Source organism: Oculina patagonica, chromosome 6, assembly GCF_052425735.1.
Source record: "Oculina patagonica isolate OP01 chromosome 6, crgOcupat, whole genome shotgun sequence".
NCBI lineage: Eukaryota > Metazoa > Cnidaria > Anthozoa > Scleractinia > Oculinidae > Oculina > Oculina patagonica.
The window spans coordinates 20,896,582-20,923,263 of record NC_135763.1 but is presented as its reverse complement, the minus strand read 5'-3'; the positions used below and the strand labels follow the sequence as shown (position 1 = coordinate 20,923,263).

The following is a 26,682-nucleotide window of genomic DNA, read 5'->3' as shown; positions in this document are numbered from 1 at the left end:
ACAGGAGAAAGACGTACTATATATATTAAGGGCAGGTTTACCCGAGACGAAAAACAGCCACCATCAGCGCCCCACCACGCCAAATTCAAATCTTTTAATAGGGTTACATTGAAGTCAATTAGATAGTAGAATAATATTCTACTATCAAAGCTAAGATACAAACTTGATAACACCGAGACTGGGATGGACGATTGCTCTGGATATTTCACAAAAGCAAAATAAAGTGTGCTACAATAAACCAAGAAAGACAACACTTGCGTTTCCATAACGTGTTTCCGTTACTTTATAAGAAAGTTTTCACTATATTTTATTTGCATTCCAAAAGTCAGTGTGCCTAGCAACCTGTTTTGAGAAATGTCCAAGTATCGAAATCGATGTCAATGAAGCCAGCAAGCCCTCTACATTCCAAGGATTCCCCACTGTTAATTCGCTGTCCCTTCTGGTGATATAAGGAGTTGAAATTGACTAAAACAGATATTTGACACCTTGGCGAAACCACGCATTTATTGGTCTCTATTTGTGAATAGTTTGCAGATTATTGTAAGAGATAAGTGAAAGCTTCTATTAAAGAGTTTTTTCAACATCCAATCACCAACAAATGACAGAAAAATTTAACGCCGGTTGCTTTTATTTATAATTCTTGGCTTGTCTACAGAAGACTATTACATCCATTGTGACACGGGCACAAAAACCCATCGAAATGGGGAAGCAGAAAATTAAAAATTTCCCTAAATCAAATAAAAGATTGACATAGTGTAGTAGTTGCTTGTTTGTGTCCCGCACACGTACAAATAAGAAAAAACTGTTCATGTTTGTGAGTCATTGTGTCTTAGTGCAGCATTGTTTCGTGTCTTTTGTTTCTATTTTTAATCAAGCCTGGTTAAAATTCTTCTGATTAAAATTCAGTGCTGTCATCTCCGAGGCCACTTCTGCTTCTGATTTGTTTGCCTACAAAAACACAGAGCAAAGCATTGTTTTTTTTTATGTTGTGTGACTCTGATCTGTTTAATTTAGTCTAATCAGAGTTGATAAATTACAAAACTTTCGCGATGTGTCACGTTCGGAATAAATTATCAACTCCCCCCCCCCCCCCACCTTTCCCCGCTCCTGTCATTAAAATACTGAGGGGAAAATAACTGATTGGAGCGATTTAAGATTCCTTGATCAAATTTCTACTCAAAGACAGTTTGAAAAAGCAGTACGGTTCTGCAGCCTTATTTTCTCCCTTTATTAAGGTGTGACACACTGAACGCTATACACGTGTTTCCTAATACATACACTGTTCTGATGTATGAATGGAATGATCGATGTCACTTTTTGGGGAGTTTTTTTCCTTCAAGCTAACAATTATCTGTATGATTTCACCTCATACTATTCAACTACTCTCTTAACTTACTTGTTTGAGGAAAACGTTAGGCTTCTCTGTCCAGATTTCATGTGCACTTTTGATCGTGGGCCTGCTGACTGAAGAGGGAAAAAACGTATGTACAGTTATTGAGCAAGCAACAAGAGAGAGAATTAGTTTCTAGACAAGCTGCTGGGCTAAGTCAGTGGGTAACCAAATGTATGGCAGGTCTTATTGGTTTTCAGGTAAATCTGTTTTAATGTGAAACCTTTCATGTTTTCTTTTCAAATAAATTCAAACTGTTTCATGTTATTGCAACCTTCAGGTTGAAACAGATTAACCTTGGTTGGAAACCAATTCAACCCGAAAACAAATGACCTATAACAGATACACCTAGAATTTGTTATATTTTTCGTCCTTTTTCGAGTTAGATTTACCATCCTTTCCTTCCTTACTGTCACTCTTATTTATCGACAACTCCTGTCGGATTAGGCCTAGCTCAGTACACGTGTCTCTTGTAGCTCATAGTAGCAGGACAGTGTAGTTCCAATCACTTATAACACCACTGCTTACTTACTTTAGAGTCGCGTGATGAGCTGTAAGGATTAAACACAACTGTCTTGTCCTTGGTCTCTTTATCTGCCGCATCACCTGATAACAAATACACGTTATCCTGATTATGATTTTAATTATTGTTATTTTCCAGCAAATGCGCGGTATGTTTTGCATCTTTTTTATTGTTGAACGTCTTGCTGTATATCAAAGGCAATACCGCTGACGGATCGTCTCCGAGATTTCACTGACCCAACGGTTTTCAACAGAAGTTGCTAAGCAACCTCTGTTGAATTTTTTAAATTTGTAAATTTAGTTAGGGGACCTAAATAGGGATAACCTCATGTATTTGAATAAAGTATTATTATTAAGCGACATTTACCATTCTTCTGACTTCATGTCACCCATGTTACACTTCGAGACTTTAGACGATTAGACGCTATAAGTACAAAGGTGGCTTTGAAGGTGTAATCGTTGAATTTACAATGTTCATTGAAAAACAAAACAGTGATAACGTCGGGCATTACTCGTGATATCGACAACAAGAGTGTTACAGGTCAGAGGTTTCATTTCTTGTTGTACAAACTTACCAGTGAATGTTGAATAATCCACATCAGAGTAATTGAATGGCACAAACGCTGTGCTAGGTTCAGCGACTGGTTCATTCACAGCGTCCTGTTCACCTCTGGATTCCCGTTTCCTTTTCTTTGAAGCAGACTTTGCAGGAGTCTTGTCGTTAAAACAACACAAAAGATATATACAGCGAGACACGGAACAGGGAAATAAATCACTTTTAACTAACGCTCACAATGTAAAAAAATCAGCGCAAAAAACTTACTCTATTCCTCAATGGTGTTAAATCTTCTGGCGTTTCCTTGTCGACTGAATGATGTCTTTTCTGCCCAACATTTGGTTCTACAAAAAAGCAACAAAAACCAAGTGAACATAACATTTCGAGTATAATAATAAATTAATAAAATCGATGAAGAAAGATAACTTGAACATACAAAGCATTATGTGGAAAAGACAAGTTCTCAGTTGGTTACCTGATGTGGAAGGTGAAGAATTCAGCTGTGTGGTCGCTTGTCTCCACTGCTCATTGATCTGATGGCACAAAAAAGAATGAATGCATCTCAATTACGCCGATTCCAGCATGCTTTTTTTACCTTGTCTCACTAAACCTCGCACGCTTTCACTTCAAAGATGCCAGAATAGCTTGTCAATGTAATTAAATTCTGGATTTTTATGACGACTACAACAAAAACGACTTATGCTCTAGGAGTATGGTTATTAAATATCTGCAAAATATTCCATCATTTCAAACACGTCCTGAAGAAGCCTGTAAATGTAGATAAACTGTCCCGGCTTTGTAGAACCAGCTTTCTTGTATGGTTGCCGTTGAGCAGCTCAACAGTCAGAAAAAAAGATACGAAAAATTACGTAACTACACAAAAAACACCAATATATTGGAAACAAAAGAGAATACTGACCCTGTGTACTTGCTCGTGACTTTGAAGTTCATTAACAGTAGTCTTGCCTCCTGTTGTCTCTGGATGACTTTTCACTGGAAGAAACTAAAAGAAAACCTCAAAGTTTCACCAAAAGATACACACTGCGGGTGTTAATCTCTTCAGTTCCGTACACTTCCTTTTAACCAAAAAACTGTGGAAAATAGAATTCAAAATACAAATGGATAGCAACCAACCTTTTGGAATGGGTTCTCAAAGGAAGCCTTGATTTGTTCTGCTTTCTTCTCTCCTTCAGTAAGTTGTTGGTCGTCAGAAATCTGAGGCAACAAGCGCAATAATCAAGGTCAGTTAAATACACTGCAGCATGTATGTCCAGATGATTGTTTAATCATTATCATCTTAATGCTGAATGCGGCAAAGCTAAGGAATTAATAATAATAACAAAATAAAAAAATAAATATGTGTTTATAGTGGTCATGCAGGTTCTCTGCACTCTGCCACAAGCTGGATGTATTAAGTAACACATGTGCTGATGTAAACAGCCAGCTGGTCAGCCTCTTGCTAGATTTGTTTTCGGGAGGATAGAACCATATTATACCCCAGGCAAAGGCTAGGTTAATTGTATTCATAGTTCTTTCTAAATGACTTACGTGATAATAATAAAATAATACCTCAAATAATGATATAGCCGGGGTTGCTCTAGTAACAGGAGGTCCTGATGCCATTACAGAACCAAACAAACTCGGTGAGGCAGCACTTACAAGCAAGGAATCACCTGATGAGATACAAATAAAACACGAAAATAAACAAGTCAATAATGTTGTGATTAACCTGACTTCCATTCTATAGCTTTTTGAAAACGGCAGATTTGTCATGTTGGAGTGAATAAGTACAAACAAGCCTCACCATTAACAAGTGTACGATTTGATTTTGGATCAATCAGTTGTGGTTGAGAGAAGCTGGGGGTTGTCTGTTAAAAAGAGAAGAAAAGTTATTCAAGATGTAGAATATAAGGAGTGTGCCATTCTCACTGCACAATTTGTTGCAAATTGTTTGTGCAAGGGGTTACGTAACTGTGTCCTTTTGCAGGCATCGAGGGCTTATTGAGCTAGCCAGTCAACACTTGGCACTTCATCACCATTTTTGAAAACATGTGTCTCATCAACAGCAGGAAATGCGACATGTTGTAAAATGACCAGTAGGCCTTTCTGGTCATTATACCGTCTTGACATTATACCAAGCCTTTGTTTTCTTGTGAAATTTCAGCTGGGGACAAGCTCTCTTTCACCAGCTACATCCCGGTTGTACATAAATTTCTAACACTTCACAATCAAAAGTGTATCTCACCAATGTACTGTGTCTTGTAGTATTTCCAGAGTCAACTTGTGACGAAGCACCAGCAGACAAAGAGTTCTGCAAATACATGCCAATAAAACACAAAATAAGTGCTATTACACATGTGGTACTTCAACTGGAAATCAGAGGTATATAGCTCAAAAAAACATTCTTCAACAATTATCATAACTAACATAATGAATAATGAACCTAGTTATGCACAGCTATCGAACACAGACCTTACACATACAAGATCAAACTGAAACACTGCACATCTTACATCTCAATAACAAGACATCCACTTGGTTTGATTAGCTTTTTAGTTATTCTGAGTAAATTTACCTATTTTTGTTTCAATATATCTTTAAATTGTAAATCATATTTATTCTTTTGGTAATAAAGAATGTGTTATTGTTGTTGTTGTTGTTGTTGTTGTAAGGGTGAGGTACTGTAAGGTCTTTTTCCTATGAGCAAAAGCACTAAGCATTATTTTGGCTCATGCATTGCCCTGCAAATGAGTTTAATACAATAAGTGACAGATGTGAGTGAACCTTGTTTGCAGCAAGTGCCAGTTCTTTTGCTTGCATTATCAGCATATGGATCTCATTCACATACTGCTTTACGAGTGTGGGAACTGGATTACAACAAGCTAAAACACCTTGGGCCTCCCTGCAAACAATGACATCAACACAACAATTACTACTACAATAACATTGCCAGAATAATAATTATATTTTAGAAAATTAATGGCCTTACAACAAGATGTACTTATGGTAAACACAATAAGAGTGTTACTATTGTTTAACAAAAAATTATTTCAAAACATACCAAGTAAAAACCTGGAGCTTTGGCTAAAACTTTATCCTTCTTCAAGGGGAAGCATGTTAATATTTCTTTAAATAACAAAAGTTCCATTTTTTTCTTTAGAGTTAATAATTATCCATCATCCTGGTTGAGCAGGTTCTTGCAGATGTTTAACTCCCACGATTCTAAAGGGCATCTCATTTGCCAATTTTCACTTGTGCATTATAAGTTTGAAAATGGTTTCCAAGAGATGGAGTAAAAAGGGTGTAAACCAGTTTGCGCTGCTTGGATTATTGACAATTAATTAAACTGTTCACTGTTTGTACTAAGTCAGAGGATCAGGGCTCAAAATAATTTCAATCATGGCCGGCCATATTAACTGGTCAAGTCAATTATTGAAAATAGTATAAATTTTACTAAAAGAAGGAAAGAAAAGGAAAGAAAAAAACAATGCTTCATGCACACATTTAAGTCAATGAGATATTTGGTGGTTTAACAGTTTAATCCAGATGGTATGAAAATGAAATATATTTTTCTGGTCATTTATTTGAAAGCCCTGCTCATTTTTGCATAACCAGTTAAAATGACTGGCAAAGCAATAGTTTGTTCTGACAAACTGTCATCTTGACTGGACATTGTCCATTGACCGGTTGTTACAATAAACCCTGGAGGACTATCAACAACACTCTCCTGACAGTTGAGTACAATATTTTGATTGAATTACCTATTTGAATGTCATAAAATAGAGCTATAACTTAATTACTTGCAATTTGTCCATTAAGGGTTAACTAAAGGTTACATTATCCAGAATATATATTTATGATTGGTACCTTGGCATGGTTTCTGCGATCTGGAACATCATATGGTTTGGAAGAACAAACCTAAAAGAAAAAATGAATCAACAGCTTGTTCTTAAGTGAGATAGGAGAAACTGTAAATCAATCAGCTTCTTGGTTGTCATTGCTTGACATTTTGTTGATCTGAGATGCATATTTGTATAATTCTGACTTTAGACAAGTGTATAATTTTGCTAATTTAAGCAATAAACCATGTGCTTCAGTCTATAGTTGACCAACACAATAAACTACATGTCATATAATACATGTAACACAAAAAAGTTTGAAAATAATGAGCGAACGGTAAGTGATTTGCATTTGACCAATTTTCGATGTGATTACTGCACAGACATGATACACAGGGGACATGACAGATGAAGTAAAAGACATAGTTTAAGATTAAAATGATTGTTACTCATGTTTTCAGGCATATTTCAGGAGATCATATCTCACCCATAACCTTCATCTTCCTCCCGCGCAATATTGTCTCTCCATGCATAAAGAAGACGAAATGCACACTTCTGTGAAAAAAAAATGTACATTTATTGCAGAAATTATCAGCACAATGAATGAACAAAATACAGAAGACAAAAACTATGTTCCTTTTAAGTTGTTCCTTTGAACGCATCACATTTTGTGACTTGATTGCTCTAGAAATTGCATTCCACAGAACTTGAGACTTACTGGTACTTTTTTCTAACTAGCCTAATGGCTAGTGAATGCCAAACCACTTTTTATTCTAGCCAGAACTGTCAAGCAAGGTTTTGCATTTGTTGCCCTTTTCCCTTTACCGAGATGGAAGATTCAGAATCAAATGGGTTTCATAATCATAACGAGTTCCTTAACTTCCCCACATAACTTCTTAGTTCCATTCTCTCATAGTTGAATTCAATTTGTGGTTCCTTTCCACTAACATGCCTGAAATGTTCACTAGCCATTTTGGCTAGAGTAAGCCCAAGACCTACTAGTAAAAACTGTATTTCTCCTAGCCTGTGGCTAGTTGGCTACAGTTAGTCTTAAGCCCTGATTCCAGGTTATAAGAATGGACAGTACCACAACTGAGTGTCTGAACACACTTGACTGGAAAGAGTTCAACCATAACATGGGCAGTCAGTCAAAATTAAAATGTTGTATTACTTACTAACCTGCTCACTGTTAAATGCCCGTTTGTGTTTCTCTAATACTTTTCGAAAAGATTCACTGGAAAATAGTGGCTTCTCATATCGCTAGCCAGGGAAAAGAAAAAAAAATAAGAAGAACAAATCAACAAAATTATTAGTCAAGAAGAGATTTTGTATCATAACAATACTCTGACATGGGATAAATACTAATCTTGAGAAAAAAACTTGTTTAACTAAACAGGTTGTAGACTTAAATACCAGTACATAAAATAAATCTTACTCAAACCATATGCAACATTCAGGCCTTCAGTCTTCACTGATAATTTAGCTTTTTAAATTAATTTTGATTTAACTTCAGTTGACATAATTTATTTGGTTGGTGTGACTGAGGTAATAAATAAGGAACATTGTGCAGAACAAGTTAGATTTTGCGCCACTATAGGAAAAATAATTAAAGTGCTACTATGATCAAATTTTCACCCCTTGCAGTATTATGCATTTCTTAGATTATTTAAGGAAAAAATTTAAAATGGTGTTCTGTTTTTAAATATCTATTATAGTTCCAGAGATATTAAAGCTTTAAAATCGTAAAATTGGGGGACTGATGTCATCTACTCAACCCAATTTTCTGCAGAGACTAATGAAACTTGGCAGACTAATACATTGCATAGTTCTACAGGTGATACACTAACAGTTACAATAAAATTATGTTACCATGGAAACTCAATTTTCTCCGGCCCTATCCCGGCCCCCACCAGAAGGCAAGGAACTAAGCTAAGCTACCATGGCAACCCACTCTATTCCAGTCCCCTCCAATTTATTTTTAATTTTTTAAGAATTTTTCAGTTTGGAAAAATGGCAAATTGTCTGCCTAATCCATTAATATGCTAACCAGATCATGCATGTAAAGCATCATTGGCAAATATTAAAAAAGAATGACAGAATTGGCCAGAAAGACTTTAGCATCAGTGGGATCTAGAACCAAGTAGGTTGCCATGGTAACCAAATTGTTGAGATTGTATTGTGAAACACAACTAGTAGAGAAGTACTGCAAAGAATCAGAGACTTCCGATACAAATTGGGTGAGATATTAATTTCTTCATATTTGATCAGAATTTGGTTGAGAGTATTACGTCATTACTTTCAAAGAAATGACGTAATAGACTCAACCAAACAAGTTCTCTTTATGTAAAGAAAAATGCCTTTTACTGTTTTCTAATATCTCTTTTCTTTCTAGAGATATTCAAGTTTTTAAAATATGCAAATTAGGAATGGCTAATTTGCATATTTTAAAAACTTGAATATCTCTAGAAAGAAAAGAGATATTAGATCAAAGTGCCCGTTGGGCTGTCTCGTGTTACAGATCAGTAAAGTAGCACCCGTTGCTAACAATCATATAAGCTCAGAAAAACCATCTCCGGATTCTACAAAAAAAAAAAAAAAAAAAAAAATCTCCGGATTCTACAATATTAATTCTCAAATTTCATTCTCAAGCATTTGCAACAGCTTGTGCTATACCAGCATAGCACCATGTGCCCTTTCTTCACATTCTACTCAAATAGTCAAACCTGTCCAACTGTCCTTCCAAAAACTCAACAAAATCTTCGCAATGATTTCTAAGGTATTCAACAACTGCAAAACGCACTATCAAATGATTCGCTAATTACATACTTAATTACCTGCTTCCCTATTCGCCATCGGCCCTGAGGGCAGCAAATGACTTGCTACCGAGTTAAAGATCTGATGACTAACACTTCGAAAAACGAAAACTTCAAAACAGTCTCCATTTCCACCACAATCATAGACTGCAAAACAGTTAAAATGTCATATAACGTTCTAGAAATCGTCCTTTAAATAAATATTCTATTTTACATAACTTGTTCAAAAATCACAACTCCGTCGTGCGCCACTAGTGAGCATATGAAAAAATTAAGGTCAATATTCAACAACTACTTCTGCTCTGCCGCTTAAAGACCGATGATAGCTTCCAATATGTAAAAGAAGTGTTCTATATACACCTCTGCACAAACATGTTACCCTACCGTTCACTCACCTTGCAACTAAAATTATTCTCAGTGAAAATAAACTAGAACTGTGCATGAAAAGCCCTCAGTCACATATAATAACCTTGATTAAATTATTAATTCTCAATACGCTTTTTAGAACTTCCAGCGCAACTTGTTGATACAGCTACCTAATTAGTAAGACATAAGTACACTGAACAAAGCAAATTTGTTTCCCGTTTCGCAGATAACGATATTCGCACTTCCCTTAATGGTTTTATTCTGTATCTACCGCGTATTCAATATACTGCTTTCCTATTATGGCCTGAATGAAGTTTAAACAACCTACCAAAACGCAAAATGAGATACCACTTCAATTTTTCTGTTTGCGTGATAACTTCACTTAATATTCTCCTTTTGACACATCATTTGACATATCTGAAAAGTGCTCTGGCGCCAACAACCCTCGACCCGATTGTACACTACCCCCCGACTACCCACTACACAGTATCTTCGACAGATGTTGCCCGAACATTCAGTCTTTGTTTAGCAAGAACGTCACCTGACACTACACTTGAAATCTAAAGCCGAAGTGGTGAAAAGCAAAGCAAATTAGTTTCCTGAGAAGGTTTTTCGACGTAATTTGCTTCTCACTTCTTTCTAATGGGGATCTGTTTTATCTGGAGGCATTATGTATTAAATAGAGCCGTACGATTTGTTTTTTTTCCCCCCCCCCCGGCCAAATTTGAGCCCCCCACCTTTGTGCTTCTCTGCTCTTCAGGCGATCGAAATTATCAGCCCAAAGACGAATTAGCATTTTCTGATCATTGTCGGACCCATTTGTCGTAAGTTCTCTTTGCCGATCCGGATTCGGGAGAAGATGCTGTAGATGTACTTGCAACAGCAACGGAACTCGTCGGGGAGCTCGTCATATCGCTCGATGCGCTCCCTGGCCTGGTTTGACTGCCTTCACCCACGTTTAACTGCGAATGCAGTTCATTCATAAAAGAGCCAAACTGCTGCTGCTGCTGCTGCTGCATCAAAAAAGTAACCGGATAAAATGGTGTTGAACTGAGAAAAAAGCCACCTCCATCCATGATCGAGTGTTCTAGCGAAGTTCCCGCGCTTTGTGATTGCGTGCGATCATGACCTTCAATGTCATTTCCCTGACAGGTTCTGTTATCACTGGAGACGGCTTCCTTTGTTATTAAAGACAAAATTTTGGAAAATCGGTTTGCCTTTTTTTTAAAGAAGAGGTCGCACTTAAAAATCTCGCGTGTTGATAGATTTTCGCCGCAAAGTAAACAAATTCTTCCAAAAAATTTTTTAGTGCGACCCGGCCCTAAGAAAAACAAACAAAAAGGAATTATGAATTTGACTTTGTGACCTTAGTGTCTTCAAAATATCATATCACGTTCTGGAAAGCGTATACAATTAACAAAGCAAAGCAAATTAATTTCCTGTTTCTCAGATAACGATAATCGCACTTCCCTTAGTCCTTTTATTCTGTTTCTACACTATTCATAATACGCCCTTCCTATTCTTTACTGAATAAAGTTTAAAGAAACGAACAAAGCCGAAGATGAGATACCACATCAATATTTTTGTTTGCGTGGTAACTTCACTTAATATTCTCCTTTTGACACATCATTTGACATATCTGAAAACTGCTCTGACCTCAACAACCCTCGACCCTAACACGCACCAAAATGGCTTTCTTGTAACGCAAACAGAAATTTAACAACAGCTTTTCAGCCAGCCGCATACTTTAACAATACCCACCGCAAATATAATATCAAAACACAAAGATAAATTAATTTTCCATGTAAAAAACTACCTATTTAAGCAACATATGTGAGATAAAATCTCCTTATCAGATTTGGCGGTATTACTAAAGATGATACTTCATGTAATAAATTATATTACATTATTTACATACCTTAGTAATCCAAACATTTACACCATGTCTCACACGTGTAAATAAGCACGTTTAAAACTCGATCGACAAGAGAAAACGCGCAATACGAAGAACAGCATCCCGATGCATCTTATCAGCAAAATGTATCTATGTAAATATGTCTATTTCTTACCTTGTTTCCTTGCTACTTTATCACTTCGTTACCTTACGAGAGGTCTTACACAAAGCACTATCCTGAGCTACCAAGTCCCCTCGGATAATCTTGTGTTACGTCACGGTCACGTCACGGACCGCGACGTAACACGAGACAAAAACAGTAAAAGGCATTTTTCTTCCCATAAAGACTAGAGAACTTGTTAATATTTTAAGGAAAGAATCATGCAAATTTCATCATAGTTAAGACGTACAATGTAATTTCTAGGATTTTTGTTTTAAGGTGATTCCACTGAAATATAAGGAGTATTAAAAATTTTCTGAAACTTGGTCCAGGTTACAATTATGTTATGAGGATTAAAAAAATAAAATAAAAAATGGGGATCACCGCGCTAGTTTTTGTGTAAAATGGATGGCATTATAGTAAATATACGACCCGCGAGGTAAATATTAGGAACCCTAGTAATCAAAATGGGGATTGCTAAATTGTTTCGAGAAAAATCATTTTTGCATTAAAAAATTAGTCTAGTTCAACAAAATAGACTTTGATCTTATATTAAAAACTATTCTTATTGTACAGGAATTAAGATAATGAAGAAATTAAAGATTTTGCTCTGTGCGCACGTTAACGGCTCTACCTAAAAACATGCTTTTTATGGCACTAAAATTAAAATATCTCAATGTAGAATTTTAAACTTTTCTTTAAATTGCAATATATTGTAGACAACCGTATGACATTTAAATTATTGCATTAAAGAATGGGGGTCACCGTGCTCGTTTAAGAGAAAATGACCATTTATTTCCCCACCGAGCTTAGCCTAAAGGGAATCTCGTAGTGTTCTGTGCGCGCGCGCATGGTCGCGCGCTAAATGACGCGAAAACTTATGCGCAGCTAGGATGCGCAATGCAATACCGTGGAATCACCTTAAAGTAATGTCACTTAACAAAAAGCCAAACTACACACACCTTCAAGCAAATGTCTTTACTCCTGGAGTACACTGATTGTAATAAGTTGCTGTTTGCATTTCCACTTTTGATAAGCTCATTATGTAATCGATCACAAATGTAAAGTAAATAATGTGTGTCCTCTCTTGCATAGCGCACCATCTCTGATGGTAGAGGCCTGTAAAAATGAAACAAACTTAGTATCACAAATGTTGACATGTGTATACCACCAGCAGTGCCCTGTATATTAAGGGTGACTATTGAGGTCAATACTATTGCGATAGTAGTGATACTATTGGGATACTATTGCGATAGTAATTAGTGACTTTATAGCGTTGTAATTACTTCTTTGGTATAAGAGGGGATGGGAATAACATTCCAACCGCCATTTTGAATGCAAGTAAACCCGGAAACAAAAAAAGTTTGTTTTTATGGCTTGTAACACAGCTCATTATTCCTGGATTCCAAAACAATGAAAAGAAAGGACAGCGGAGAACGAGAGGCATTTTTCAAGCAAGGAAAAAGGACTACAGCCTGACATCATTTGAAAAACTATCCTAACTGTTATCGGTAATTGAAATTGCGATGGATGCATAGCTATTGGAACACTCCCAATCGCGATGCATCGATACATATGTAGTTTGAGTGTATCGTTACACCCCTACTGTATATACATGTATAAGATCTTGTCATTGCGAGCTGGAGCTTAATCATCAGTTTCCACTTTACAAGGTAGGCACTTTTTGGCTTGACGAATCCTTGAAACCCTATCTCATGGGGGTTACAAGGGCTGACAGCAGACATAATGCAATAACCCATATTGTACTTATATAAGAAGAAATAACACATGGAAAGCTGTAGACCTTATTCTCCAATCTGCCAGTTGATACTGTTTGTTTGCTGTAACATCACAGAACTTCTTCAGCAGGAATGCCAAGGAGTACTTCCCATAGTTTAACACCCTGGCTGCCTGGCCTGTGTCAAACATGTTAACCACATAAATACCAAAGTCTCGCTGTAACCATCCAATGTCCATATCAGCCCCATGAAAAACCTTCCAGGGAGAAAATACCCAACATCAATGACTACCATGAAGAAAAAGTGCTGAAAATATGCATGCGTGTTGTTTGCTTTTCCTCAGCTGTTCTGTACATGTATATTTCTTTACATGAATCTTTTTGATGTGCTCATTCTGTGGATAAATTATCAACACACAAATATTGTTACCTTGAGTATCTTGGGATTGGTAAATGAGTCATTAAGTATCTGCAGCTCATTGCGCAGCTCCAGTGTGTCAATAAGGTAGTCTTGGTCTCGTGTGGATATCTGCATCAGACAACAGAATCCCTGGAAAGACCGGTATGAATGGTGCTGTGGAGTGAAGTCATTAAGATTTGATTAAGATAGCAATGTATGGCAGAGGCCATTGGGTCAAGACTCACAGTAAATATTAATGGTCTGGATAATCAAGAGTTTGGATGATAAAAAACATGAATGACATGTGGAAGCTGAATTACAAAAACAAATAATCTCTCTTTGTGCTGTTGTTTATCACGTTTACATAATAAATAAATAAATAAATAAATAATAAATAAAAATGACACAGTACATGAGTACTGTTATCAAAGGGGTCCTGTAAAAAGAAAAATATATACCCGGTAACAATGTAAAAATAAAAACATCATATAAAAGGATAAAAAGTTAAAAATCTATTAATTTATGCTTACTTAACCTATAAAAATAATTTGTTTAAAGACTGCCTAAATAAAACCCTACTGCTAGTTTGTCTAGTTTTTAAAGGTAAAGAATTAAAAATATTTGCACCAGAGAAATAAAAACTTTTTTGTGCAAAGTCCTTTAGGTAAAACTACAGAGGCTCCACAGTTCCTTGTATCACGTTAATGAGTTGAAAAATTAAAATAGTTTTTAAAAGGGGTGCAAGCGTTGCCTTGTAGGCAGTCAAAAACAAAATTACAGGCTTTTCTCATTAGAGTGTTCTCGACTGTGGGTAGGCGGAGTTCACAAGTAAGACATTTGGCAGAATGGTCCTGTGACTTGTTCCAGGTCTCTGATTTTGCGTGTGCGTGTTTCTGACCAACCAAGTGTACTTTGGCCACAGTAAGTGAAAATGGGCATTACCATTGTCCTGTAGATTCGTTCAATGTTAGAACGGATTCGCCGTAATAAGTTCACTCTCCCAGCTGCTTTTTTGTACGTTTTGTAAAAGTGCGTGTCAAGATTCAGTGTGGGGTCTAGATGAACGCCGAGGTACTTGTAGGTTGTTGTCGTGTTTATGCAGCATCTGTTTACCGACAAGTTTAATTCTTTGCCATAGAAACCATTTAATCTTTTCGCTGTTCCAAACAGCATAACTTCAGTTTTTCCTTTTTTAAGATTGATGATAAGTTCATTGTCTCTAAACCAGTCAGTGAGACTTCTGATGTTTTCACCGAGATTGTGTTGTATATATAGCATCCAAAACTTTTCGAGGATGTAAAAATAACTGAGTCACTTGCGTAGGTGATAATTTTGGAGTAACGAAGCGACTGATGGACGTCATTAAAGTGAATTAAGAACAATAGCGGACCAAGAATACTTCCTTGGGGAACACCTGCGAAAACAGGATTAGGTTCTGACAGCACTCCTTTAAATTGGACGAGCTGCTTCCGGAGAAACAAATAATCCGTAAACCAGTTCAGTTTCAATAACGAGACAGTTTTTCTAATAAAACTGAGTGGCTGATGGTGTCAAATGCCTTTGTTAAGTCAATGAACACAGCTCTTGTAGCTTTCCCGCCGTCTGCTTCTTTCCAGATTAAGTCTGTAAACAGAGTCACCGCCAATTCAGTTGAGCCATTAGATCTAAAACCAAACTGGTGTTCGAAAATAAGGCTGTTGTGTTCTTAACTGTTGCAGTCTTTACAAGTGAATATTTATGGACACACCTCTTTAACTTCTAGCTGGATTTATAAAGCAATTAGCAAATACAGTTTCAGTATAATACATTGAAAAAAAAATGGATTACTGCATGTTTTGCAAACAACCTTTACAGGATCACAGGATTTCTACTCAATGACACTAACATTAAAAAAACAACAATCGCAATCATCGCTAAACTGAGTTTACTAAACACAAGCATATTAAAAAACAGGACAGTTCAATACAGAAAATGTGATGTACCTCTAAATCGACGGCAAACTCAGTAACTGCTGAGAGACGCTGACTCAGCTCGTGAAGTTGTTCTGTTGTTTCAACAAGAATGAACGGAGTCTTGTCAAATTCTTCATACAGCTGGTGATACAAGGCAAACAATACATAGGTGAAACAAAGTGCATTCAATATGACTGATCCAGTCAATACAGAATATAACTGATCTAGTTAAGCCAACTCACTTGCTCTTTCCGTGGCTTTAACTGGTTCACTGAAGGCTCAAACACCTCCAGTTCATGTTGGTAAGGGTGGGTCATGCTGCAAGAAAACAATACACAATTTAACAACATGAACATTGTTGTTAAAACAATGATACAGGTTTGTCACGCCTCCTAGCATTAGGTGCATCACCTTGCTGTAAGTTGCAAGTCAGAGCACCTGTAAAACATTACATTATGTGTTTGTGTATGATCAATGAATAAGCTATTTATAAGCTTTTAAACAGTTTTTCAAATAATTATTATATTTAATATATATAATTATTACATATATTATATTTAATTATTATTATATCATTACCTGTTCATAACAGGGCTACCCAGGGTTTTCATTCTCTCTTGATGTATAAGGTCTGCAATAGCTGTTGGTACTTGTAAATTTTCAGGTTGACTGCCAGTGCTTGAGCTATCTAGTAAAAGAAAAAAGGCACAAATTAGCTGCTTATTTATGTGATGTGGTGAAGGATAAAATATGTGGTGGAGGTTAAATTATATTTGTAGGATTGCTGCTTTTGTTTTATGTTTCTTGCCTTCTGTTCATCATTCACTGAGAAACTAGCAAATAGTTGCAATAATTTATTAGTTAATACTGGTAGTACTGTTTTCTCATTTTCTCTTGTACTTTGTTGCATTTGGACATGCTTATACATGATGAGATGAAGAAATTTGTCCCACCACAGTTAATTGACGTCAGTCATCTCTGGCAAGGATAAGATACTATTTGATTCCCATATCTGTACAAATAACAACTGTATGGCACTCAAGCTATCAAACTAGTGAGTGTGTGATACAATAACTTACTGCTTTCCAGAGGTCTCAGAGCATTTGGTTTCCTTTTGATGATTGGAATAAAGGGAGTGTTACTGTTATCAATCTTATCTTTAAATCTTAGTTGTGGACGTTGAATGTTCTTGGCCATAAGAAAACGGAAACTGGTGTCCTTTCTTCCTGGGGTGTCTTTCTGTAAGTTAAATAATAAAAGTATTATTTATTTACTTGAAAAAAGAAACTTTGGTAAAGATATACATAGATCTATGTATGGTTAGTAGCCATTTACGGGCATACTGACAGCATTGTTACCATAAATTAATGCACCATAATATTTTAAATTGCATTTATAAAGAATAATACATATTTAAAGTTAAATTTAGAAGGGAGAAATTTGCTTGACTGTGTTCTTCCAATTTGTGTGCTCTGTTAAATTGTTAAAGTATACTTTTAGAAATTAAGTAAAATGGCAAACTTCTTATTTCCTTTTAGATTGTAAAACAAAACCGATCTGCCAAAGCAATATCAAGCTAAGAGAATGTTTTTTTTCCTAAGAGAGCTACCAACATTCAAGTGTACCTTAGTTGTAAATTCTCAAGATTGTGCATGCTGTAATACTTGTTACACTGTAGAGATAAGTCATTTTTTCTATACCAGTCAGTAAACAATCAGTATTAACATCATACAGTGCTATGCACCTATGAATGATGCTGAAGATGAAAAGAAGGAAGAATTCTATGACCAACTGCAGAGTGTAGTTAACAAATAAGGAGATAAGGATGTCACTATACTCATGGGAGATCTGAATGCAAAGGTAGGAGCTGACAACACGGGGTATGAGCGGGTCATGGGCAGGCATGGGCTTGGAAGGATGAATGAAAACGGAGAACAGTTTGCAGAGTTCTGTGCACAAAACAACCTAGTCATTGGAGGCAGTGTTTTCGAACACAGGCGCATCCATAAAGCAACGTGGAGATCACCCGACCACGTGACCAAAAACCAGATCGACCATGTGTGTATATGTCAGAGGTTCAGGCGGTCTTTACAGGATGTGAGAGTCAAAAGAGGAGCAGATGCAGCATCAGACCATCATATGGTTTTGGCAACTCTCAAGCTACGTCTAAAGCGCTGTAAACCACCTTCTACCACCACTAGAACAAGGTATAATGTGGACCTGTTGAGAGATAAGGAGACTGCAGATAAGTTTAAGATCAATCTTGCCAATAGGTACCAGGTGCTCCAGCAGCTTTATGATGATGAAAACGCGTTGCTTGAAGAGAAGTGGCAGCAGACAAAGAAGATGTGGACTGAGACATGTGAGGAGACTGTTGGCAGGAAAACAACCCAACATAAGGATTGGATGACAGCTGGAACTCTTCATAAGATCCAAGAGCGAAAGACGAAGAAGGCAAGTTTGAACACATGTAGAACAAGAACAAGTAAGGCAGCAGCACTGCAGCAGTACACAAGGGCCCACAAGGAGGTGAGGAGGAGTATAAAGAGAGATAAGAGGAACCACATCGACAACCTAGCCAGGCAGGCGGAGGAAGCAGCAGCACGGGGGAACATGAAAGAGCTCTACAACACAACTAAGAAGCTTGCTGCTAGATACCAAGTAACGGACAAGCCAATTAAAGACAAGCAGGGGAAAACATTGACATCAACAGGCGAACAGCTAAAGAGACGGGTGGAGCATTTCAGCGAGCTCCTTAATAGACCGGGCCCAGAAGACCCCCCAGAGATACCACCAGCAGAGTCAGAGCTGTCTATTAATTGTGCTAGACCATCACGGCTGGAGATAAGAAAGGCAATCCAGGCAATGAAGAATGGTAAGGCAGCTGGGACAGATAGTGTTCCTGCAGAAGCTCTCAAGGTTGACATAGGCACTTCCACTGAAATTCTGTACAGGCTATTCGAAAACATCTGGGAGGAAGGGCTTCTAATTAAACTACCAAAGAAAGGAGACTTGAGGGTCTGTAGTAACTATAGGGGAATCACACTTCTATCAGTTCCAGGCAAAGTCCTAAACAGAATCCTTTTAGAACGAATGAAAGCAGCAGTTGACAACCAACTACGAGACCAGCAAGCTGGCTTTAGACAGGACAGGTCATGCACAGACCATATTGCCACTCTTCGCATAATAGTGGAGCAATCCCTGGAGTGGAACTCGGCTCTTTACGTCAACTTTATTGATTATGAGAAGGCCTTTGATAGTGTGGATAGAGAAACACTGTGGAAGTTGCTGAAACACTATGGCATACCAGAAAAGATCATAACACTCATTCAGCGAACTTATGAGGGAATGTCATGCAGAGTGGTGCATAGGGGCCAGCTCTCAGATTGCTTCAACGTCAGGACTGGTGTCCGACAAGGATGCTTACTATCACCTTTCATGTTTCTTCTTGTTATAGACCGGATTATGAGAACCACCACCGAGGGAAGGAAGAATGGGATTCAGTGGACCCCTTGGACACAGCTGGAGGACTTAGACTTCGCTGATGATCTGGCTCTCCTTTCACATAACCATGACCAGATGCAGGGTAAGACCACCGGATTGGCAGCAACATCAGAAAGAGCTGGTTTAAAGATCAACAGGGGTAAATCAAAGGTCATGAGGATCAACACCATCAATGAGAATCCAATCACAGTAGAAGGAGAGCGACTAGAGGAGGTGGACTCGTTCACATACCTTGGCAGTGTTATTGACAAGGGTGGAGGTACGGATGTAGATGTAGGAGCAAGAATTGGCAAGGCAAGGGCAGCATTTAACATGCTCAAAAACATCTGGAAGTCCAAGGAAATCAGGACTGAAACCAAGCTTCGCATTTTCAATTCTAATGTTAAATCGGTTCTCCTCTATGGGTCAGAGACGTGGAGACGCACAAAAAAGGCACTACAGAAGATCCAAACATTCATAAACAATTGCCTGAGACGTATCTTTAACATTTGGTGGCCTGAGAAAATTCGCAACGAGGAGCTGTGGCAGCAAGGAGATCAAGAACCAATTGGCAGGCAGATTCTAAAGAGAAAATGGGGCTGGATTGGCCATACCCTGCGGAAAGAACCAAGCAACATCACTCGCCAGTCCTTGACTTGGAACCCCCAGGAGAAGCGAAGGAGAGGTCGCCCCAAAAACAGCTGGCGTCGCGACACGGAAGCAGAGCTAAAGTTAATGGGTTTCGCTTGGCAAGATGTTGTGTGGAAAGCCCAAGGTCGAGCTCGCTGGCGAGCTGTTGTCAATGGCCTATGCTCCACCTGGAGCGATGGGCCTAAGTAAGTAAGTAGTCAGTAAACACCTCAAGACCTCTCAACCTCAAAACACCAAAAATCTGGAGACTGATGTAAAAAAATCTGGTGATTTTAGTAAAAATCTGGAGATTGATGTAAAAAAATCTGGAGATTTTAGTAAAAATCTGGAGATTGATCGACAGGCAGGCAAAACCAAGTAAACACATGTCCTAATTAGGAGAAAGTGTTTGTGTCCTGCTTATAATTAACCATTAAAAAATAATAATAATAATAATAATAATAATAATAATAATAAAAAAACGTGATCAAAAAATTATGCTAGAGACTGGTAATGATGGTGACCTAATTTGGAACTTGTGTTTTAGATATGGTCATGGACTGTGTTTCCAGCATGCGGCAACAAACAGACAGATGAAAACTGAACCGAACGGCTTGGTTTGTTTAAGTTTAACTATGGATTTGCACAGAATTTGGCGCAAGACTCACCTTAGCAAGCCAAAAAAGAAATTATACAAGAAACTGCATCCTTTCAGCTTGTGCCTCTGTTTATCGTGAGATTTGCCTGTCATGTTGTGAGACCGTGAGATTGAACTGAAAACTGTGAGTCTCAAGACAAAATTGTGAGACTTGAGAGGTCTGCACCTCCCTTTGGACAAGTCGAGTTGCATTCTTAAGCATTTATTTTTGCAATATTTGGAAAATTGAGGTACAGTAATAACATTTATTTCAAGGAAATTCAATATCTGTGTACAGCTAGAAGAGATACATGAAGATACCTTATTCTCACTTAATTTCGCGAGTACTAAATTTCGCGATTTTTGCGATTTTGAAAAAAACGCGAAATTTAATACTCGCGAAATATAAAACACGCGAAGTTTAAAATCGCGAAATTTAATATCGTGCTGATAATATAAAAAAATAATGAAACTCGATGTGTTTTATCATAGTTATTCTAACATGTCTGAGATTCATGTTTAGGAGTTTTTTGTTTGATTTTGTCCATTAGTTATCTCCTACTCTATCAGTGGCACTGTTCGAACTGTTCTCTGTCGCCAAGTTCCTCAAAATCTCGCTCTTGCAGTCGTGGATGAACCTATTAGGGATTTAGACTGTTAAATACGTTATGTTTTGTTATGTGTAGATTGTTTTGTTTGCTGTTTTTACGATGACTTTCATATTAATTATGTTGTTACAGTTTCGAGGTCAAAGCTTCATATTGAAGAATAGGTAAAAATCGCTAAATTTAATACACTCCAATTGTACCTTCCTCTCAAAATCGCGAAATTAAGTACTCGCGAAATATGGCTCTTGATTTTTCGCGAAATTAAGTACTCGCGAAATTTAGTGAGAATAAGGTAGATAGTTTATTGAAGCTTTAAAATTACAGCTGAAAAGCTACATTGGCTAAAACTTTACAAAATTGAAATGTTTAGACTTCTCTAAAAGGTGATCAATGTACATTACACAAGTTAATAAAAAAATGCCTTAGAATAACTTTTTGTTCTAATCAAGAGAAATACATGTTAGTATTGTTACTATAATTATATTTTTGTGAGCAAACTCTTGCCAGCGTGTACTGTATGTAGCTATCATGTACCTTGGCTCTGTTCCAGCTTGACACAATTGGTGTTCCTTGTTGTCCAGGTGCTCCAGCCACTGTCTGGTTTGCTTTGTTTGATTTAAGACCTGCTGCCTCATCAAGGCTTGTATCCTAAGACAGATAATATCATCAAAAATATTACTCATCTTACTTGTGTGTCCATTGTAATAGTATTTATTATTTGCTGTCAAAGATTCTTTCTTCTTTAATATCAATACTGTCTTTTACATTATTTATCACACTGCCGTTTTTAATTCCCAGACAACCTACAGTATGACACATAACACAAACACATTTCTTTTCTGTTAAAGGGTTCTAGGGTAGAACACAATAAAACAACACACAGATCACATGAAGCCCAGCAGTAACCTAATTGAATAATTCCAAGAATCTACCTTATTAGAGGAAATAAAGGATACATAATTTATACATGAATTTCAAATATTCATGTTAATTATATGCATGTAAACATAATTGAATTTTTCGAAAGTTTATGACAGTACAATACATAAATGTACACTGAGAATTCCTGTATTTAGAAGATAATAAATATGTTTAACATCGTCTCCCCAAAAAACTAATTCCCAAAATAGTACTAACCACTTGCTCCAGCAGGATGTCATTGGCTTCCACTAAACTGTCAAGCAACTCATCACTGTCTGGATCAATGCCATGAGTATCTGACGGCCATTGACAGTGTACCTTCCACTGACGTAACAGATTCCCTATACTGTAAAAACAATCTCATATGTATTCTATCACTTTATATAGGGATTTATCTCAGGAAAAGATATGTATTAAACATTTTGTTGATCAACTTTGGCAAATTGTTGTATCATGGAAAATTCAGAATAACATTTGATGGGTTTTTCTCTAAACCATTGGAAATGCTACTATTTAAATGCAATTTATGATAAAGCAGTCTATAATTATATTGAATGCTTTAGCTGCGTGGAAAGCTTACATACTACAGAAACACACAGTACATGTAATAATACTTTGTGCTGATGTGTAAGCAAAATAATATATACAGTATGACCCTGTTGTCTTGACCTCTCTTATCTTAAACTCCCAAGTCATTTCATTTGAATTAAGGCCAAAAAATTTAACCTGGATTGGAATGTATTAACCTAGTTTTTTTAATAACCTATTAAGTTAAAAAAATTTACCTGAATTTAAATTTGACCTGTAACATTAGATACATGTATTAATTTTAAGTCTCTATGTTAACTACAAATTTTATAGACTGCAAAAACAGTCTAAATATCTTTTGTGAACGCCCTCGGTCTTCAAGCGAGAGTAAGAGGTCTGGAGCTAATGTCAAAACTGTGAGTGAGATTGGGGAGAGATGCTTTTTTCAATGGCTTTACAATCTCGAGCCCAGAGTGACCCCCGGCTCTGCAATCCGTTAGCGGTAGGGTCGCCGGGACTCACTCTGGGAAACTGAATTTTAATTCAGTGTCCTACTGGTCCTCACAGAACAATAGAAATCAACACGGAAGTCTGAAAATCTTCCCCGGAAGTAAACCAAACTGGAAACCCTGGAAAACATTTTTTTGTTTTCCATGGTCAAATGTTCAGATGTATCACCTTAATTTTGTAAAACACCTAAGAACTCGTGATATGGCGCTACATAAATGAAGTATTTTCTTATTCTACCATTTTTGAACTCAAAAGATACCATGAATAAAAACGGACTTCCTTTAAAAATCAATTCTGAACGGAGTTTTAAAACAACAATGACGGCGTCACCAAGGACAAGGTCGATTGAAAACTCAATTTATAGTTGACTTACAAATCTCGCTAGAACTACTGTTTTCATTCAAATCTCCTTTACGGTTGAAAAACTGAATATTGCAGACAGTGCTCGATTCAAAATAATAACTAATAACGCAGAATTTCAACATTACGCGTTGTTGTTTTGCTGAAAAAAAGGGAATTGTACAATTGTGTGCACGTGAATTGCGTGAATTGTGTGCATGAGCTGAGTCGCCGAAATGCTAATTATACCTTTTGAATAGTGTTGACCGGTGTGGCCTTAAACGTCTTTATTAATATTACCGCCATTTGACGAGGAAAAATTATTTGCTCGAAAACATGCAATCTATCATGAAAAGATGCGCTGTTAGCGAGAAGCCTCTGAAATATATGAAAGTTGCCAAACAAAAATTTTTATCAACATAACAATAGCTTGTCCGTGCGTTGTGCATTATGTAAATTTCTTCGCCGTCGTCTACAAAACAACAACTGACACACGCACGTAGTATTCACAGGCAGAATCCAGGAAGGCAAACAAGATCTTTGATTTAAAACCAATATAGCAGTATACTCAAGAAAGAGACTAACGGAAATCAAAACACCAGACTCGATTTACTTCCGTTCTAGGAAATTTACTTCCGCTTAAACCTGAGAGCATGCGCAACAAAAACCGGAAGACCAAGGTTCTACCTGAAATCGACCTGAAATTGATCTGATCAATTCCAGTTTCCCAGAGTCCGTCCCGTACCGCTGACCGACATAGACGGACTCTGGGCTCGAGATTGATGGCTTTAGAGAACAAATGACTGTTTTGCAGTCTATGTTACAAATTATTCACTGGTAGTACATTATCCTTACTTGCTAAGAAGTCTTGCTCCTTGAGCTGTTCTAAATTCTCTAAAGTCAGAAAAACTGTAATAAAAGTCATGGTCTTCTCCTGCTGCAGGCAAGTTCCCAGCATTCTTGATAGCTTGGACAATGGCACTTAACGATTCCTGTAAACACCAGTCAGTCAAGTGTTCAATTTGATGTTTTTATTATTTTGTGGCTTCCCAATTTTTAGTTTCGCTATTAAATGCCCTGGTCATATAGATACATGTATAAGTACATTTTGCAGTATGTTGTTTGCCATATTAGGAAGTGCTCTCAAAAAGTTCATTAAACCTGCCAGTCTTTTGTGATTTTCACCTTCAGAGTACTTTCATTTCCAGAGATGTTCAAACAATTTCTGTACATTGCTCAAGATGACCAAATATGAATATTGGTGAGGATGAATACTAGTTGGTGTCCAACCCCACAATGCATTTGGACATGGTTGGCAAAGCCATTTACAGTGAGCTTATTATTTTTTTCACTAATTCAATGTGAATTTAATTTACACAGCTTGTAAATGTAGTCCAGGTTTGTGACTTAGGTATGAGAAATTGGCCTGAATGCATAAAAAATCACTTTATTTAAGTGTCAATGTATTTAGCACTGCTGTGCTAATTTAGGAAACTGTAAATAAGTAAACAAATATTGCAAATTGAACACATGAAGTTTTAAAAAACCCCAACATGAGAACAATGTTCTCAAACGGTGGTGTCAAATGCCACAGTTAATATCCACGGTAAGATTTCCGCTACAGCCCCATACATTAATAATTATTATGTATGCAATTTTGTGACTGATTCGTTCTTTTCATGATTGCTGTTTGTGTATTGTGAAAGTATGAAATAGTTGCATACATAAATATTAATGTATGGGGCTGTGGGGAAATCTTTCCATATCCACATTGTAGCTGTATAATCAATGTATCCGGACAACTCGCCCGGTAACAAACTTGCCCCTAATCTTAAGACAACATATTATTTGTCTCTGACGTAGGCACGTGTTTTGATAACTGTTCGTTAGCAAAACAGCTCTTTGGCGAGATCGGGGGGGCGAGTTGTCTGACATTCAAACAGTGTGATTCCCTTACAATTTGTTGCCCAATAAAACAATAATCCTGCAAAGTGAAGTTAGCCAACAAGGCCTACGGCCTCGTCAGCTCAGTATCGGGCATTATTGCCAGCTATAATAAATTATGGCGTGTTTTTACGGACAAAATAACGAATGACCATACATCAATGTTATGTTGCATGCATTGATGTTATGTGAACTAAAAGATGTTTGATACAACTAAAAGATGTTTGTTACAACTAAAACATAGAAAGTATTCGATCCAGCTAAAGGATGAATGTTTCATATAAAAGATGAGAAAGCGGAAATGCATTCTGTAAACAGGAAGTGACGTTTTACCCAGGTTCCAAGCGATCCAATGCACATACAAAATGGCTTCTGGTGGAGCTGCGAGGTGGCTGCCAGATACAGAAAGGTTTTTTTTATTTTATTTTAACAGGCTAATAACAAGTGCACAGCAACAAGGAAACACCAAAGCCACTCAATTTGATTTTTCGAGAAAGTTCTTCATTCGTAGACTGGACGAATACGAATGAACATACGCACAGGAAGTTTTATCATCACTAGATATCCTAGGCAAGCTATGAAGTCACTTCGTTATCTAGTAAGTGGTGTAAGTACCCGATTAGGCAAGCTTCTTGCTGTGCATATGACTCTTCTATTCTTACAGTTAGAACATTTAAAGTTCTTTCCTATTTGTCCAGTCTACGAATGAAGAACTCCGAAGAATCGAATTGAGTAGCTGCACTTGTTTTTAGCCTGCTTAAATCCAAAAAACCCTTTCTGTATCTAGTGAATCTGGCATCCATATCGCAGCTCCACCAGAAGCCATTTTGTATGTGCATTGGATCGTAGGGAACCTGGGTAAAACGTCACTTCCTGTTTTCAAAATTCATAATTTTCTGCTTCCTCATCTTTTATTTGAAACAAACATCTTTTAGCTGGATCGAATATCTTTTAGTTGTAACAAACACCTTTAGTTTTATCAAATACCTTGTATCGTTTTGTTGTATCAAACATCTTTTAGACTTTAGTTGTCGAACATATTTTAGTTGTATCAAAGATATTTTAGTTAACACAACATCAATGCATGCAACATAACATTGATGTATAGTCATTCGTTATTTTGTCCGTAAAAACGCGCCATATATAATTTCGAAAAATAAATTTGTTTAAAAGACTGCATAAGTCACGGATTGATGTGCAGCAATAAAGACGGCATAATCTATTTATCTTTACACTATTTGCAAACGCCTGGCTTAACCAAGTCACTGGAAATGCAGTCCACTGAAAGTTGAATTACAGAACCTAAGGAGACTTGATCTCTAAATACCTGAGAAAACGTTTTTAGATCTCCTATCCCCGTTAAAGAATCCTTATTTTTTTCGTCTTGCTCCATGCGGTCAGCCATATTGAAATCCCATGACACTTTGCAAACTGGTGACTAGTCCCCAGTAC

General features: G+C 37.0%; 1 protein-coding gene across 1 annotated transcript; it reads right to left on the bottom strand.

Moving 5' to 3' along the window:
* Positions 1-599: 599 nt before the first annotated feature.
* Positions 600-26,641, bottom strand: LOC144658814 (exosome complex component 10-like). Its single transcript, XM_078519298.1, has 26 exons — positions 26,558-26,641; positions 24,142-24,278; positions 22,126-22,255; positions 21,523-21,636; positions 16,710-16,869; positions 16,210-16,318; positions 15,873-15,948; positions 15,661-15,771; positions 13,709-13,852; positions 13,345-13,535; positions 12,503-12,659; positions 7,487-7,567; positions 6,795-6,862; positions 6,336-6,386; positions 5,253-5,370; positions 4,714-4,779; positions 4,273-4,336; positions 4,038-4,141; positions 3,603-3,683; positions 3,388-3,471; positions 2,944-3,001; positions 2,736-2,812; positions 2,488-2,626; positions 1,923-1,996; positions 1,397-1,464; positions 600-948 (listed from the first exon to the last, which is right to left on the bottom strand). The coding sequence occupies exons 1-26, from the start codon at positions 26,633-26,635 to the stop codon at positions 912-914; spliced, it is 2,577 nt and encodes an 858-aa protein (XP_078375424.1). The 5' UTR covers positions 26,636-26,641; the 3' UTR covers positions 600-911.
* Between the last annotated feature and the right edge of the window lie 41 nt (positions 26,642-26,682).